The sequence below is a fragment of the Crotalus tigris genome, unplaced genomic scaffold (assembly GCF_016545835.1).
Source record: "Crotalus tigris isolate CLP2741 ecotype Arizona unplaced genomic scaffold, ASM1654583v1 scf7180000017625.6296891, whole genome shotgun sequence".
Lineage (NCBI taxonomy): Eukaryota > Metazoa > Chordata > Lepidosauria > Squamata > Viperidae > Crotalus > Crotalus tigris.
Genome location: NW_024096520.1, coordinates 5957509 through 5971244, shown reverse-complemented (window position 1 = coordinate 5971244; position 13736 = coordinate 5957509). Strand labels below are relative to the sequence as shown.

Here is a 13736-nt window from a genome sequence, read left to right as displayed (position 1 = left end):
GATATCCAATCAGTACCTGATGTACACAACCTCTTTCAAACCCTGAACAGCACATGACAACATGCAACATGCAAGAACAAATTGAACAGGACCAGGTCTAGCTCACAACCCTGTTTTACCCAATTGGAAATAGCAAACGCAGCCTGTGTATCTCTGTTGTAAAGAACCTGTCCTGTCATACCATTGTGGATTAGTTGAATCAACTGGATGAATTTACCCAGGCATCCATGACATCTCAGAATGATCCAGAGAGCCCCTCTGTTTATAGTGTCAAGTGCCTTTGTCAGTTCAATGAAGACAGAGTAAAGAAGCTTGTTCTGCTCAATGCCCTTCTCCTGGACTTGCCTTATGGCAAATATCATATCTGCTATACTCCATTCTGGCCAAAAGCCACAATGCGCCTCCAGGAGGTTCCTTTCCAAGACAGTGACAAGTCTGTTCAGGAGAATGTGGGCAAAGATCTTGCCTGCGATGGACAGCAGTGATACACCACTGTAGTTTCTGCAATCTGATTTGCTTCCCCTTCCCCCCCTTTTTTACAGAGAGCCACAATGAGAGTATCATGGAAGTCCTCCATCATCTCCCCTATCAACCAAATGTTTTCCAAGATATCTTGGAAAGGCTGCAAGGCATTTTGGTCTAGTGCATTGTTGATCTCAGAAGGAATAGCATTCTGTCCTGTTGTTTTGAGCTCATCTGCGAGATAACTTTCTTGATCTCATGAGGAGAGGAAGGCAGGTAGCTCTTTTGTAAGAATTCCACATTGATCCACTGGACCCTCCAAAGTTGGGAGTCCCTGTATTATCAATAATATCTGCATTTAAAAGGATGCTTATGTAACTTGGTTATATTTAATACTTATGCCTTTTTATGTTTAATACTTGCTATTTTTGTGTGCTTTCATGGCGAGTAACAAATCACACTTGGGGTTTCTTTTGTGCCCTAAAAGGTGATACAGTTTTGCAAGTATTAGCATATTCTAGTAGCTATAGTTACATTTGGACGAGGGGATAGATGGGGAACTCATCAAATTTGCAGATGACATCAAGCTGGCAGGAATAGCCAACACTCCAGAAGACAAGCTTAAGATACAGAAGGTTCTGGACAAACTTGAACACTGGGCACTATCTAACAAAATGAAATTCAATGGTGAAAAAAGCAAGGTTCTACATTTAGGCAAGAAAAACCAAATGCACAGGTATAGTATAGGGGGTACCTTGCTCAATAGTAGTAACTGTGAGAGGGACCTCGGAGTCCTAGTGGACAATCACCTAAATATGAGCCAGCAGTGTGCTGCAGCTGCCAAAAAGGCTAACACAGTGCTAAGCTGCATTAACAGAGGGATAAAATCAAGATCACGTGAAGTGTTAATACCACTTTACAATGCCTTGGTAAGGCCACACTTGAAATACTGCATCCAGTTTTGGTCACCGCGATGTAAAAAAGATGTTGAGACTCTAGAAAGAGTACAGAGAAGAGCAACAAAGATGATTAGGGGACTGGAGGCTAAAGCATATAAGGAATGGCTGCTGAAATTTGGTATATCTAGTTTAATGAAGAGAAGGACGAGGGGGGGACATGAGATCTATGTTCCAATTTCTCAGGGGCTGCCACAAAGAAGAGGGAGTCAAGCTATTTTCCAAGGCGCCAGAAGGCAGGACAAGAAGCAACAGGTGGAAACTAAGCAAGGAGAGAAGCAACCTAGAACTAAGGAGAAACTTCCTGACAGTTAGAACAATTAACCAGTGGAACAACCTGCCTCCAGAAGCGTTGAATGCTCCAACACTGGAAGTTTTTAAGAAGAGACTGGACAGCCATTTGTCCGAAATGGTATAGGGTTTCCTGCTGATGGGGTTGGACTAGATGACCTCCAAGGTACCTTCCAACTTTATTATTATTATTATTATTATTATTATTATTATTATTATTATTATTATTATTATTTAGAGTTGGCCAGTACAGTTGTATCATATTTTTAAAATGTGTGTCAGAAATCTATTCAAAACAAGGCAATTACATTACATTAATTACATGAGAAAAATAATCTTGACTCACAAAATTAGAGCTGAAGTGAAAACCTTTTTCTCTTTATATTGTATGATTTTTTATAAGAATTGTCTCAATGTTTCTAGAACTCATCTGATTTTTTATTTATTTAGAACGTCATGATACTCCCACCTATTAAAATTAATTTCTTTTAACATTAATTAAGGAGAATTAAGGAGACACTTCCTGACAGTGAGGACAATTAACCCGTGGAACAGCTTGCCTCCAGAAATCGTGAGCGCTCCATCGTTAGAGAGTTTTAAGAAGAGGCTAGACAGTCACTTGTCTGAGATTGTGTAAGTTCCCCTGCTTAAGCAGAGGGCTGGACAAGAAGACCGCCAAGGTCCCTTCCAGCTCTAATCTATCTATATATAATGTTTTAGTAAGGAAAAGATAGTGATTCAAGTGACACAGTTAACCAAAGATTTATTTTTTACAGGAAGATGGAATTTTTTAAATAAGCAAACTGCAACTTGAATATGGCCTGGTGTTTTTTAAATCTGATTATTTAGTCCCCAGCTTTGAATTAATATCTTTCTTGCAGATTTACAAAAGTTTTTATTAGTCTAACAATTTGGAGACAAGAGCAAATTAGTTGTATCCACTGAGCTATTCTGTTGAAATGGTTCTCTAGAGAGGGATCTAAACATTTTTTCTCTCTTCTTGCTTGTTATTCCATTAAGCCAAAGACCTTGTTTACACTCTTGACATAAAACACAGATGGCAAAAATACATAGAAAGATGTAGGCATCTGAATATTGCCAAGACCAATTTGTGAATAGTGTACAAATTAGCAGCAACCTGTGGTTTTGAGTTGGTGTCACTATTTGGGTGACCGCTGAATGTCTGAAGTGAAACGAAGTTGACACTTTTCCCAATGTACTCAGGTATGGATGCCTCTAGCTCTATTGTTTGCAATAACCAAAAGTTGTTTCCTATGATCAGATCAGTTCCGTCTCTTTTAGCTTCAGAAAACTACATCATTAAAAAAAGTTATGTTTTGCTGTGTTTTCAGAGTGGAGTGTGTGGTTTAAGAATGTCTGACACTATCCGTCATTAGCCACTACATATGATTTGCAATTGCAGTTTTGAGACATATCTTGAATTACAGATCTCACAGCTGAAATTCCTGACCAGTCATTTGGACTTTCTTCATCATCTCTTACTTTTTGTACCTCTGCTCTTTCTGCCTAATCACACAGGTTTTCTTGACATGGGGTTGTTTTTATGTTTTGTTACTGCAGTTCACTGAGTTATCGCAGTAAATTGAAGTATGTTTTACCCGGTATCTTATTTATTAAATTTATGTGCTGGCCATTTGTTGGCTGATGATATTCTGGACTTTGAAGATATTGTCCAATAGTTATTTTTACATCCTGTAAGAAAAGATAGTGTTAGCCCCCCCCCCAAATGTATCCTCAGTTATTTTAACTTTGTAGCTTTCTTTGTTGCCTGCCGTTCTGTTGGGAAGGGGACGCCTTTGGGGATGCTTTGCACTGTCTGCTTTAATGCCCTCACCAGGGGAAGGAATATCTCACTCTTATCTGAGAGACAGGTTGTGCTTTGAGCCAGAAGATATTGAAAGTGAGAGAGACCTTGAAGAGCCCTCCGAAAAGACCGGTTACCAAAACACGATGCCACCTGTGGATTGGCTGGGATTCAAATGAACACTGGGACACTGTGGGCAGGAGTATTGAATGCCATTTTTAATATATCGCTTTGTGGGTTTTTCCTCTCATATCTCGCCTTGATTTCCTGCTGTCACTAGCCCCTAATAAAAGTTTCCTTTTGAGAGAATGCTTGTTTCAAGAGTTCTGCTTTCTTGGGTTGGCTTAGCTGAGGTAGGTCCTTACAGATAGAGGAGGCATTTGAAGATTTAAACATATCTGAAAGGGTCTTCTTCAATTTGTAGATGGTCCCTATTCCAGCCGGGGTGTTTACAATGGGAACTGATGAGCCCATTATAAAACAAGATGGAGAAGGGCCTGGAAGGAGAGTCCACATTGGTCATTTTTTCATGGATCGCTACGAAGTCAGCAATGCAGAGTTTGAGAAGTTTGTGAATGCTACTGGCTATCTTACAGAGGTAAGTGAAAGAAGTTGGTCTTTTTGCAAAGCAGTCTGGTTTGTGTCCAGATGGAGCTTGGGAGCTGGAGATAAATGTTGCTGCATCAGAGAAATGGCTTTCCTCTTAGACACCGGAGAAAAAGAGAAGGTATTCATCGACAAACATTCCCAAATGTTATAAAATTGGCAAAAGTCTTTGGTATCCTTGGACATACTAGTAAAACCTAGCAGTGCCAGCAATTTACTTCGTATTGTCAATACATTAGAGGGACTTGATCTTTTCAGCATGATAAAACCAATTCCCTGGATATATCTCTCTTATAACAATTAGTCCAATTGTAGAATAAGAACGGACCCTGCCACAAACAAGTCTCTAAGCTCTTCATTTGGAATCTGTATCCCCTAAAGAGGTTTTGGAGCACTCGGCACAAAGGAAAAGGAAAAACCCACACAAAGACATCCACATAACTTACTGAAAGTTGCCCTTTTAGAAATGAACACTGTGTTTCTGGAGGGAAGTTTTAAAATCTACACAGAAGAAAAATACTTTTGCCTCACCCAACAAAAGAAAGAGAAACAAAGGCAACCTTATTAGTTAGTTATCAGTAGCAGCATCTTAGAGGAGCTTACTGAACAGTGTACCAACTTGTAAAGCAGGAGATACACTATTGAAGATGAAGGAGGAGATCCTTTCTGATATGTCCAACATTTATTTGCCATGGTCCTATAATAAGCAATAACAACAAGCACCACTATTGCTTGTTATAGGATCGTGCCAGATAAATGTTGGACATAGCAGAAAGGATATCCTCCTTCAACAGGTTACATTCTATCCTCAGGTCACCATTATAGAGCTATGGGAGAAATCATGACTTGGGAAACTGCTCATACGGTATATGATAGGTGACAATTTGGTTCAGATTCAGAATACAGTATCAATCCAGGATGACAGAAGATTTCATCAAGTTTACTGTGTGGACGAAACACCTCTTTGGGTCCATTTATTCCTCAATTCTCCACCTTTATCCAGGGCCAATTAGTTAGCCTTTGGTAAGCAACAGGTCTTAAACTCTTAGCAAGTGCTACATAATTTTGGCAGAAAAGTAGCATATGGAAATGTTTTACTAGTGTCTGTCAGTGTCTTTCCCATTCAGTCAACACTGCAAGGTTGCTGCTTAATGATCTGCCTTCCCCAGTGCATATTCCTCTAGATGACTTAGACTGCAACTTCTGATATTTACATGCAGTGCAGTCATTGGCTATGCTGTCTGTAGGTATAATTGTTTAACTCTGCAGTTGTGAGTGGGTGATGCAACCCATCAGTGTTCCATGAGAAGACTGAAAAAGCTATCAAAAAAGCAGTGATAAGCATGCCTTTTTTTGTAAGCTTTCTATTTATTGGATCTTTATCAATAGCAATAGTACTTAGACTTATATACCACTTTATAGTATCTTTTTAGCACCCTCTGGGCAGTTTACAATGTCAGCATATTGCCCTGAACAATCTGGGTCCTCATTTTACCAACTTAGGAAGGATGGAAGGCTGAGTCAATCTTGTGTCATGGTTCTGACAGGTGAAACTCTTCAAAAGAACTTCGAATCTTTTATTTGAGAAACAAAGTTTCGGCACTACATAGTTGAAACCAAAAACTAAATTCCCCTCCCCTGGATACAAAGTAACAAAGTACAATTCCCTCCTCCAATAAACAGTCATAAATCACATTCCCCAATTAGCTTGAAGCATGGGCTTTCTCCTCAACTCTCCAGCCCCCCAAAACGCTATCAGCTCTGGGCCCAATGTCCTTGGGTTCCCACAGCTAAGTTATTATTGTTATGACTAGCAGGACTCTCATCCCTATTCCCCCTCCCAGCATCGACTAATTCTAAAAGCAGTGGAGAAAGCATTGCATTTTGCATGTTGTCAAAGCAAGAACATCCGATGTTAGCAACGTTGACACCTTGAGCTGGTCATAATCAAACTCCTGGATGTGGGCAGAGCTAGCCTGCAGTAAAGCATTCTAACCACTGCGTCACCAGAGCTCCTTTAATTTGCCCAATAATAAGAGTTTTCTGGGCATATGACAAAGTGATTTAAATCTTTAAAAACAGTTGTTTTACAATATTTGTAATCCCCCTATTTATAGTGAACTATAGGTGGAGAACAACAAATCATGTGAAAAACCAAAGTAAAAAAAAAATCAGTGGTTAAAAAAATAATATTAAAAGCCATCAATAATTACCATAGGTATCATTAAAATGAAACTAATCTCTTCTAAAGGTGAGACACACACTAGGACAGAGCTGATTTAGTTTGTTTACAAAATTTTAGCTGAGTCAAGACCATCTGTATTTCTGGAAGAAGTGTATTCCATAAAATAGTGACTGGCACTGAACTGGCCTATCACTTGTCACTTGTCTTTAAGGAATGGGAGCTACAAAAGTCTCTCTCTTGATAACCAAATTAAATGTCATCAACAGAGGTTCAGTTTTGGCAGTGTGCTGCATACTGTAGATCGCAATGCTCAGCCATATAGGACTTTAAAGATAATAACCAGCACTTTAAATTAAGCCTAGGAACTTACAAACAACCAATCCAGCATCTTCAAAATAAGAGTTATCCTAGTCTGTTGGGGTTATCCACTTCAATTGCTGCATTTTAAATTAACTCCACACAAAATGTATCATAGCGCAACAGGATTACTATTGCCAGAATATATTGCTCCCAATAGAGCTGTAACTGATACATACTTTGGAGCTGAGGAAAGGTCTATTGTTTAAGTAGGAACTGAGAGTGAAGGAAACCCCCAAATCTCAAGCCAACTCCTTCAGGGAAACCCATGTTATTAACTTGGCTTGAAGTCTATTAACAGATAGCAAGTCTGATTTGGTGGGATTTAATCTGGGCTTGTCAATGGAGATTCTCAGTCATCCAGGTCATGGTTGTCAAAAAGATGTTTTTTTTCCCCCCAAAAAGCATTTGTTTTTCCTTTTGAAAAAAACTTTTTTGGGTTAATCTGGGCTTGTTTTTCCCCATTCATATCCTCATAGTCTCCAGCTAGCAGTACAAAAGTTCAAAACTTTATTGTTTATTAAAAGCATTAATAAAGAAGAAGAACTAGAGAACCTAAATAAAGAGCTCAGGAAAGGAGATGAAAAAAAGATCAGTGTGCATATAATTCAAGCTCTTAAAGTCAAATTAATTAGGGACCAAGTTCTAGAATGAGTTAGATAAATATAAATTTGTGATTGCAGCATTTTTATACTCCAGCAATGTGGTATTCAGTTTTGCTAATCTGTGACATATCACTCTTCTAATCTGTCTCTTAAGATGTTAGCAAATACTGTCCACAGTGTTTTTAGCAGTCAAGAGGAATCAGCAGAGAATGAAGATTCTCAGGAGGCAGGATCCTGAAGCAAATGCCAAACCCTATTTTATATTATTTCAGTGATGATGTTGAAATACGATGGGATACTGTGTCTGGCATCCCAAGCCAGTGTGCAGGAATGGGAACTAAATTTGTATACCCCTGGAAGGCAAAATCCTGGGATACGTTGACATTTAAAATATGTATCAGCCAAAAATAGTTACAATATTGATTCACCTGCCTACAATATTTAATAACAAAGGTTGTCCCAATGTGGGTTTTTTAAAAACTCAGTATTGAATACTGAATGCTGTTAAATTATTTGGAGAGTATATTGAAGTAAACTTTACTTAATTTTTAAGCTTTCGGAAATAAAGAATGGGCTTGGATTTGTTGATCAATAGGAATCAGTGCCTAATATAATTATGGCTAATGAAATTTAGTTACATTAACATGTGCTGCCATATTTTTTAATGGAGAAACTGCTGGGTAATGTTTTAGGTTAGGAATGCGTGTCTTGGTTTATGCATCCATCATAAGCTCTGTTTTCTTACATTTAGCATGTTTGGAATACATTCAGCTGAGAAATTCACTGCTATGTACATTTCAGGGCAGAACAGACCATAGTATTTCACTACAGCTGGAAGGATTATGCTGCAATTATCTTTGAAATAGTATAGATGCTGAAAATTCAGAATTTCTAATGTCAGTACATTGAATATCTTTCTGTTATATGTTGTCACTTCAAAATAGTATTGCTAGACAAAAAATAGGCAGTTCCAGAGAAGTGAATAAACTTCTTTTGTAGCAATCTTCAAATACTACTGCTTTCTAGCAATGTGAAAGACATCATCACTAGTTAGGGTATGCTTACTTCAAATGTATATGTTATTACTTATCTGTTCCTGCATCCTCTACTATTGCAGTATATGGATAGAACAGATTTAAGAGTCAATTGCTCAGACATTTGTATTATTCCAATGTGCTATTGGGAAGATAATTGCAACTTAACTGCCTGATTTGATTTATTCTTTCTTTCTTTTTTTCTTTCTTTCTTTCTTTCTTTCTTTCTTTCTTTCTTTCTTTCTTTCTTTTTTTCATTCTTTCTTCCCTCCCTCCCTCCCTCAGGCAGAAAGATTTGGTGATTCCTTTGTATTTGAAGGCATGTTGAGTGAAGAAATGAAGAAGGGAATTCATCAAGCTGTGAGTCATATATTAATATGTTTGTACCTATTACAATGATTCAAAGTTGGAAACAAACTATTGTAACCCAATAATATATTTGATTTTAAAAACACATTACCATGCTGTGTGAGACCTGCAGTAGTAAGCTTTTGACTAATTTTGAGAACAGTGTTAGTGTTGTGAAATTGTGTGTTCTAAGAGGAGATACCAGTGTAAAACCTCAGAAGTAAACAGGGTGACTTTCTGTCCTTTTTTGGCATGTTGTGGTGACCCATGTGATCTGCAATCACTACAAAGCTATATTCTTCCTTATAAATAGTAAGTGTTGTCATCTTTGTTTGACAGTCTTCACAGACTCGATGTTCAGAGGTCATAGGTATGTATGCCCACGGTACCAGTGCTGGTTTACATCCAAAGATGTGCAGTTACAACAAGGTCTACACAGAATAGAACAGAGCCTGTTCTGTACATTCATTTTGATTCCTCCCTTTTTCTCTCTTATCCAGCCTTAAACCTGCTATGTTTAATTGTAATAATTGCTTCCCAAAAATCAGCTGACAAATGGCCTGGAAACTGACTCACAAAAAGCTTTCAGAGAACCCACATTTGAAAAGACATTGAAATCTTGTGCTAATACACATCTTGCTCAGAAGAGTGTATAACATATGCAAATAGAAGCACAGATGTGGATTTTATTTTATTTTTTAATTTAATTTTATTCTATTTTATTTGTTGTGTAAAACTCTTGATCAGTATCCAAAACTGTTTCACAGTGACCCTTTAGGTGAACTTCAGAATTTCTCTGTCCAAGGAGGGATGAAGTCACTCAAAACAGGATCACTGAGAGATTATCAGCAGATGCAATAAGAATGGAGATATACAAAGACAGAGATAAAGATGGAGATAGAGAGTTAGATATCTCTCTGTATCTCTATCTTTATTCCTGTATATCTCCACTCTTATTGCAAATCTCTTTTTATCTCAGAGAGAGAGAGAGAAGAGTGGGACAATATAATATATTTTTAAAAGGTAGGAACTATTGCATTGTTGCTTTTATTGATAATAGATACCATGTTCTTTATATGTCTCTGTGTGTGTGTATATATGGATGGGTGTATATATATCTATGGCTATACATAAATCAATATATAGAGAGAGATAGAGATAGAGGCAGAGATAATTTATGGGAAGTAGAAAAAAATCCACAAACATCCTTGAAAAATTAAACTTGTATGTACAAATATGGCCAAAAGAACAGACCTTAATTCAAAAAAATAAAATGACCTTTTCAGAGACGATAATTACAAGTTTGTATGTATATGTGTCTATATAAGTATTAAATATAACAAAAATGAATCTGGAAGCAGTAGGATTCAAAAGCCAGGTTTTTGTGGATTTGAGATCTTTAAAAACTGAAACAGTAGGTATCGGAGATGCCTCCTACTCCATTTGCACTTTAGGAACATAGCAAAATATGTATGCTATGCATCTTCTGGTATTGTCAGCATCATTGGATATCCTCCTGAATTATTTCCAAAAATCAAGGGCTAGCCCCTAAAAATCAATCAGATCTTCAGAAGTCAATCTTAATTTGAGGGGGATTTGATTTTTTATCTGTTCAGTAGGGCAGTAACATAATAACTTCCAACATATGTTGGAAACATTTTTCAACTTCATTTTGGCAGTGTGTTGGAAGGTTCCAGGTGATTTAGTATTGTGGCAGATAATTAGTTGAAATTTCACTTGAGTGCTTCATCTTAACATGTTCCTTTTATGCACCCAAACGAAAATGTTATACAAGGGAGTAAAAATAACACACATTAAAGCACCATGTGTGGTTTTTTAGAGTAATTACATCCTGCAGTCTGTATGCTTTGTTGAAGACATATAATTTTTGAATAAAAAGAGAAGGAAGAAAACTTGAAAACTCTCTTAAGCCACAATATAGCCCACAATTGATGGGATGTTTGGCTATGACATGGTATATAATAGTAGTAAAGTTGGAAGGGACCTTGGAGGTCATCTAGTCCAACCCCCTGCTCGGGCAGGAAACCCTACACCATTTCGGACAAATGGCTGTCCAGTCTCTTTTTAAAAACTTCCAGTGTTGGAGCATTTACTGCTTCTGGAGGCAAGCTGTTCCACTGATTAATTGTTCTCACTGTCAGGAAGTTTCTCCTTAGTTCTAGGTTGCTTCTCTCTGTGTCTTCTGTGAAACTGTTCTTGTTTTCTACTGTTGATAATTGTGTGAAGTGATACAACTTGCCTGTATAGGGCAATACGTATTGGTTTATTTTAAATTCAGCTTTGTGGTTGGGGAAAATGCTAATTTGCTTGAGAACTGTTCGATTCCTTTCACATATGTATTGATTTCTTCATGTTTGAATTGTTGGAAATCACCATGCTCAGAAACCTGAAAAACAGTATTAAATTTCTTTCTAGATGTAATCTAAAACTAAACATGGAATTATTACTAGTAGCTATAGAAAATTCAATTTAGGTACAAGTAGTCATCAACTTACAACAGTTCGTTTGGTGACTGTTCAAAGTCACAGCAGCACTGAAAAAAGTGACTTATGACTGTTTTTCACACTTATGACCATTGCAGCATCCCCATGTTCATGTGGTCAAAATTTAGACATTTGGCAACTGACTCATATTTAGTTGTTGTATACTTATAGAATGGTAAACCTCACTTGGTTGAGATGGACAGCTATAGAAAATGAATGAATGAATGATTACAAGATTCATGTGTGCATAGGTTCATGTGCCCCTAACTTTAGACTGAACAACCCATTTTTTTATGATTGATAGTTGCCAAGAAATGCAATCTTGTGTGTGGATTGGTATTGTTAATCTCAGGAGTGTGTCTAAACTAAGATTTCACTTTCTTGGTTAGGCTGTAGTGATGTAATATCTTTTGCGACATTCTGACAAGTAAAGCCAGATTCACTTAACAACTGTGTTACTAATTTAACAACTACAATGATGACAGCTGTGGCAAGAAAGGTTGTAAAATGGGGCAAAATTTGCTTAACTATTGTCTCATTTAGCAACAGAAAGTTTGGTCTCAATTGTAAATCGAGGGCTACCTGTATAGGAGAGCATCTGTACCTATAAGTTAATGACAACATTAATTAATAAGTAATAACTTGCATAAGTTAAACAATATAGGGCAGGAATGAGTAACGTATAGAATGCTTTTGGCCTTCCATCTCCTTGTTTCAACCATCCAGCAAGGCTGACATTAGCCCTTTGAGGCTGACCAGATCAGGAAACAGATTCCACAAGAAGACTAGAATTATTCTTTACCAAGAAAGACTTTTGCAGCAGAATCTTGCAACCTGACTGGGTTTTCCCTCCCCTCTCTCTGAGGCCATTTATTCAAACATTCACGCATGCTGTCCTGCTTAGTAACAATCACATTTTTCTTACTATTTTTAGGGACATGTGTACCACACTTATTCTCACTATCCAAATCCACAGGGTCATGGTATTATACTCCCAGCCTGCGACTTGTGGAAGCTGGAACAGGAATGATGCACAATCCTGTCTGCAAAGGGGACTGATAAGAGAACAAACCACTCAAACACTCAATGGGAACAGGTTCTTTGAGAATGTGGAAATACAAAAACTGTCTAGATTAGTTAACAAAATTAAGTAGAGCTCTGTTCTGTCATTTAATATTCAGTTTACATGGACAAGTCCTGTACACCAGGTTGGCCAGGCAATAATAAGTCGGAATCAGACCTGGAGACAGAATAAAGCACTTGGACACAAAAGGGAGTATGATGGACACAGGAATGACAGATGGGAGATGAAACACTTGCTGTCTCTCCAGATGGAACTGATCCAACCTTAGCCCCTTCAGAGTTCTGGTTTTTATATCATCTGAATTGGTGGGCAGATTTCTGTTTTTAGCTTATAGCCAGTGATCCTAAATGAAATTGTCTTGGCAACCTTGGCTCTCTGCCCAGAAATTCTGTGATTACTCTTCTCTGAGTAGGTCTTTGCAGCATCACTGATGAATCCTCTCCATCTTCAAACGGTCATTTTCAAACTAAATTTTTATTGCACTGGGAGGAGCCAGTCTGAGTCTCTTTCTAATATTTTCCCAGTTTCCTGGACTCAAAGCATATTTTTGCACATCCCTACATCGTTTCTGCAGGGTAATCTCCATGGCTGCTTATAAATAAGTTAATCCCAGCATCTTAAATTGCACCCGGAAAGAAATCATCAAATGCAGAACCCACAGAATTGACTTATATACTGCCAGAACTAAAATCAGTGAGCCACTGCATTCCGAACTAGTGGCAGTCCCTGAGTAGTTTTTACGGGGAGCCCCATGTAAAATGCATTGCACTGAGTGATGATGGAGGCTTGAATTACAGTAATTAGGTTCTTCTGCACCAGGTAAATTTGCAATTGGTGCAGCATAAAGGACCCTCTGGCCATAGCCTCCAGGTAAGAACCGTGAGTCTGGAAGAAAACCCAGGTTGCAGACCTGTTCCTTCATGAGTACCGGCAGTGCTTGGCCGTCCAGATATAAAGTAGAACAGCAAGTCCACCCTCAGATTGATCTCTCTCATCTAGGCAGAGGAGAAATGTTTGTCTTTATTACAAGGATTCGCTTTGCATTCTGCTACTGTTTCCCTTCAAAGAAATTATGGTGCTTGTCTTAGAAAAAGAAAAGATCTAAATTGGAATAGGACTTATTGACAAGCCTGAAAGCATAAAGACAGGAGAATTAAACAGTGCACATAAAACCCTTGCAATGAATGTTTGGAGACTGAAAATGACAACCTACCTGCTGCGGGATGTTATGCAGGAAAAACAGTCTTTTATTTTATTTTTTTTCGTATATTTTTTTGTTTGTGTGTGTGTTCTGCTTTACTACTGTGAGTCAAATGTCAATGCTCAGAGCAGCTACTCGGGATATTATGATCCTTGCCTGAACTGGGAATTCCTCTCCCTGATGTTTGCATCAGAGGCAAGTTGGGACTGGCACCCAGCCCAAATTGTTGAGCTTTGCTGCTTCCTTTGAAAGATTTCCCCTATTTGGTTAGAGTAATT

The 13736-nt window shown here is 38.0% G+C and overlaps 1 protein-coding gene across 2 annotated transcripts in view; it reads left to right on the top strand.

Moving 5' to 3' along the window:
• Nucleotides 1-13736, top strand: part of SUMF1 (sulfatase modifying factor 1) — a 71068-nt gene that overhangs the window by 11733 nt on the left and 45599 nt on the right. For both annotated transcript variants that reach the window (XM_039334132.1, XM_039334133.1), the window contains exons 2-3: nt 3959-4132; nt 8607-8681. In XM_039334132.1, coding sequence (XP_039190066.1) covers nt 3959-4132; nt 8607-8681 — 249 coding nt within the window. The remainder of the gene's footprint in view (nt 1-3958; nt 4133-8606; nt 8682-13736) is intronic.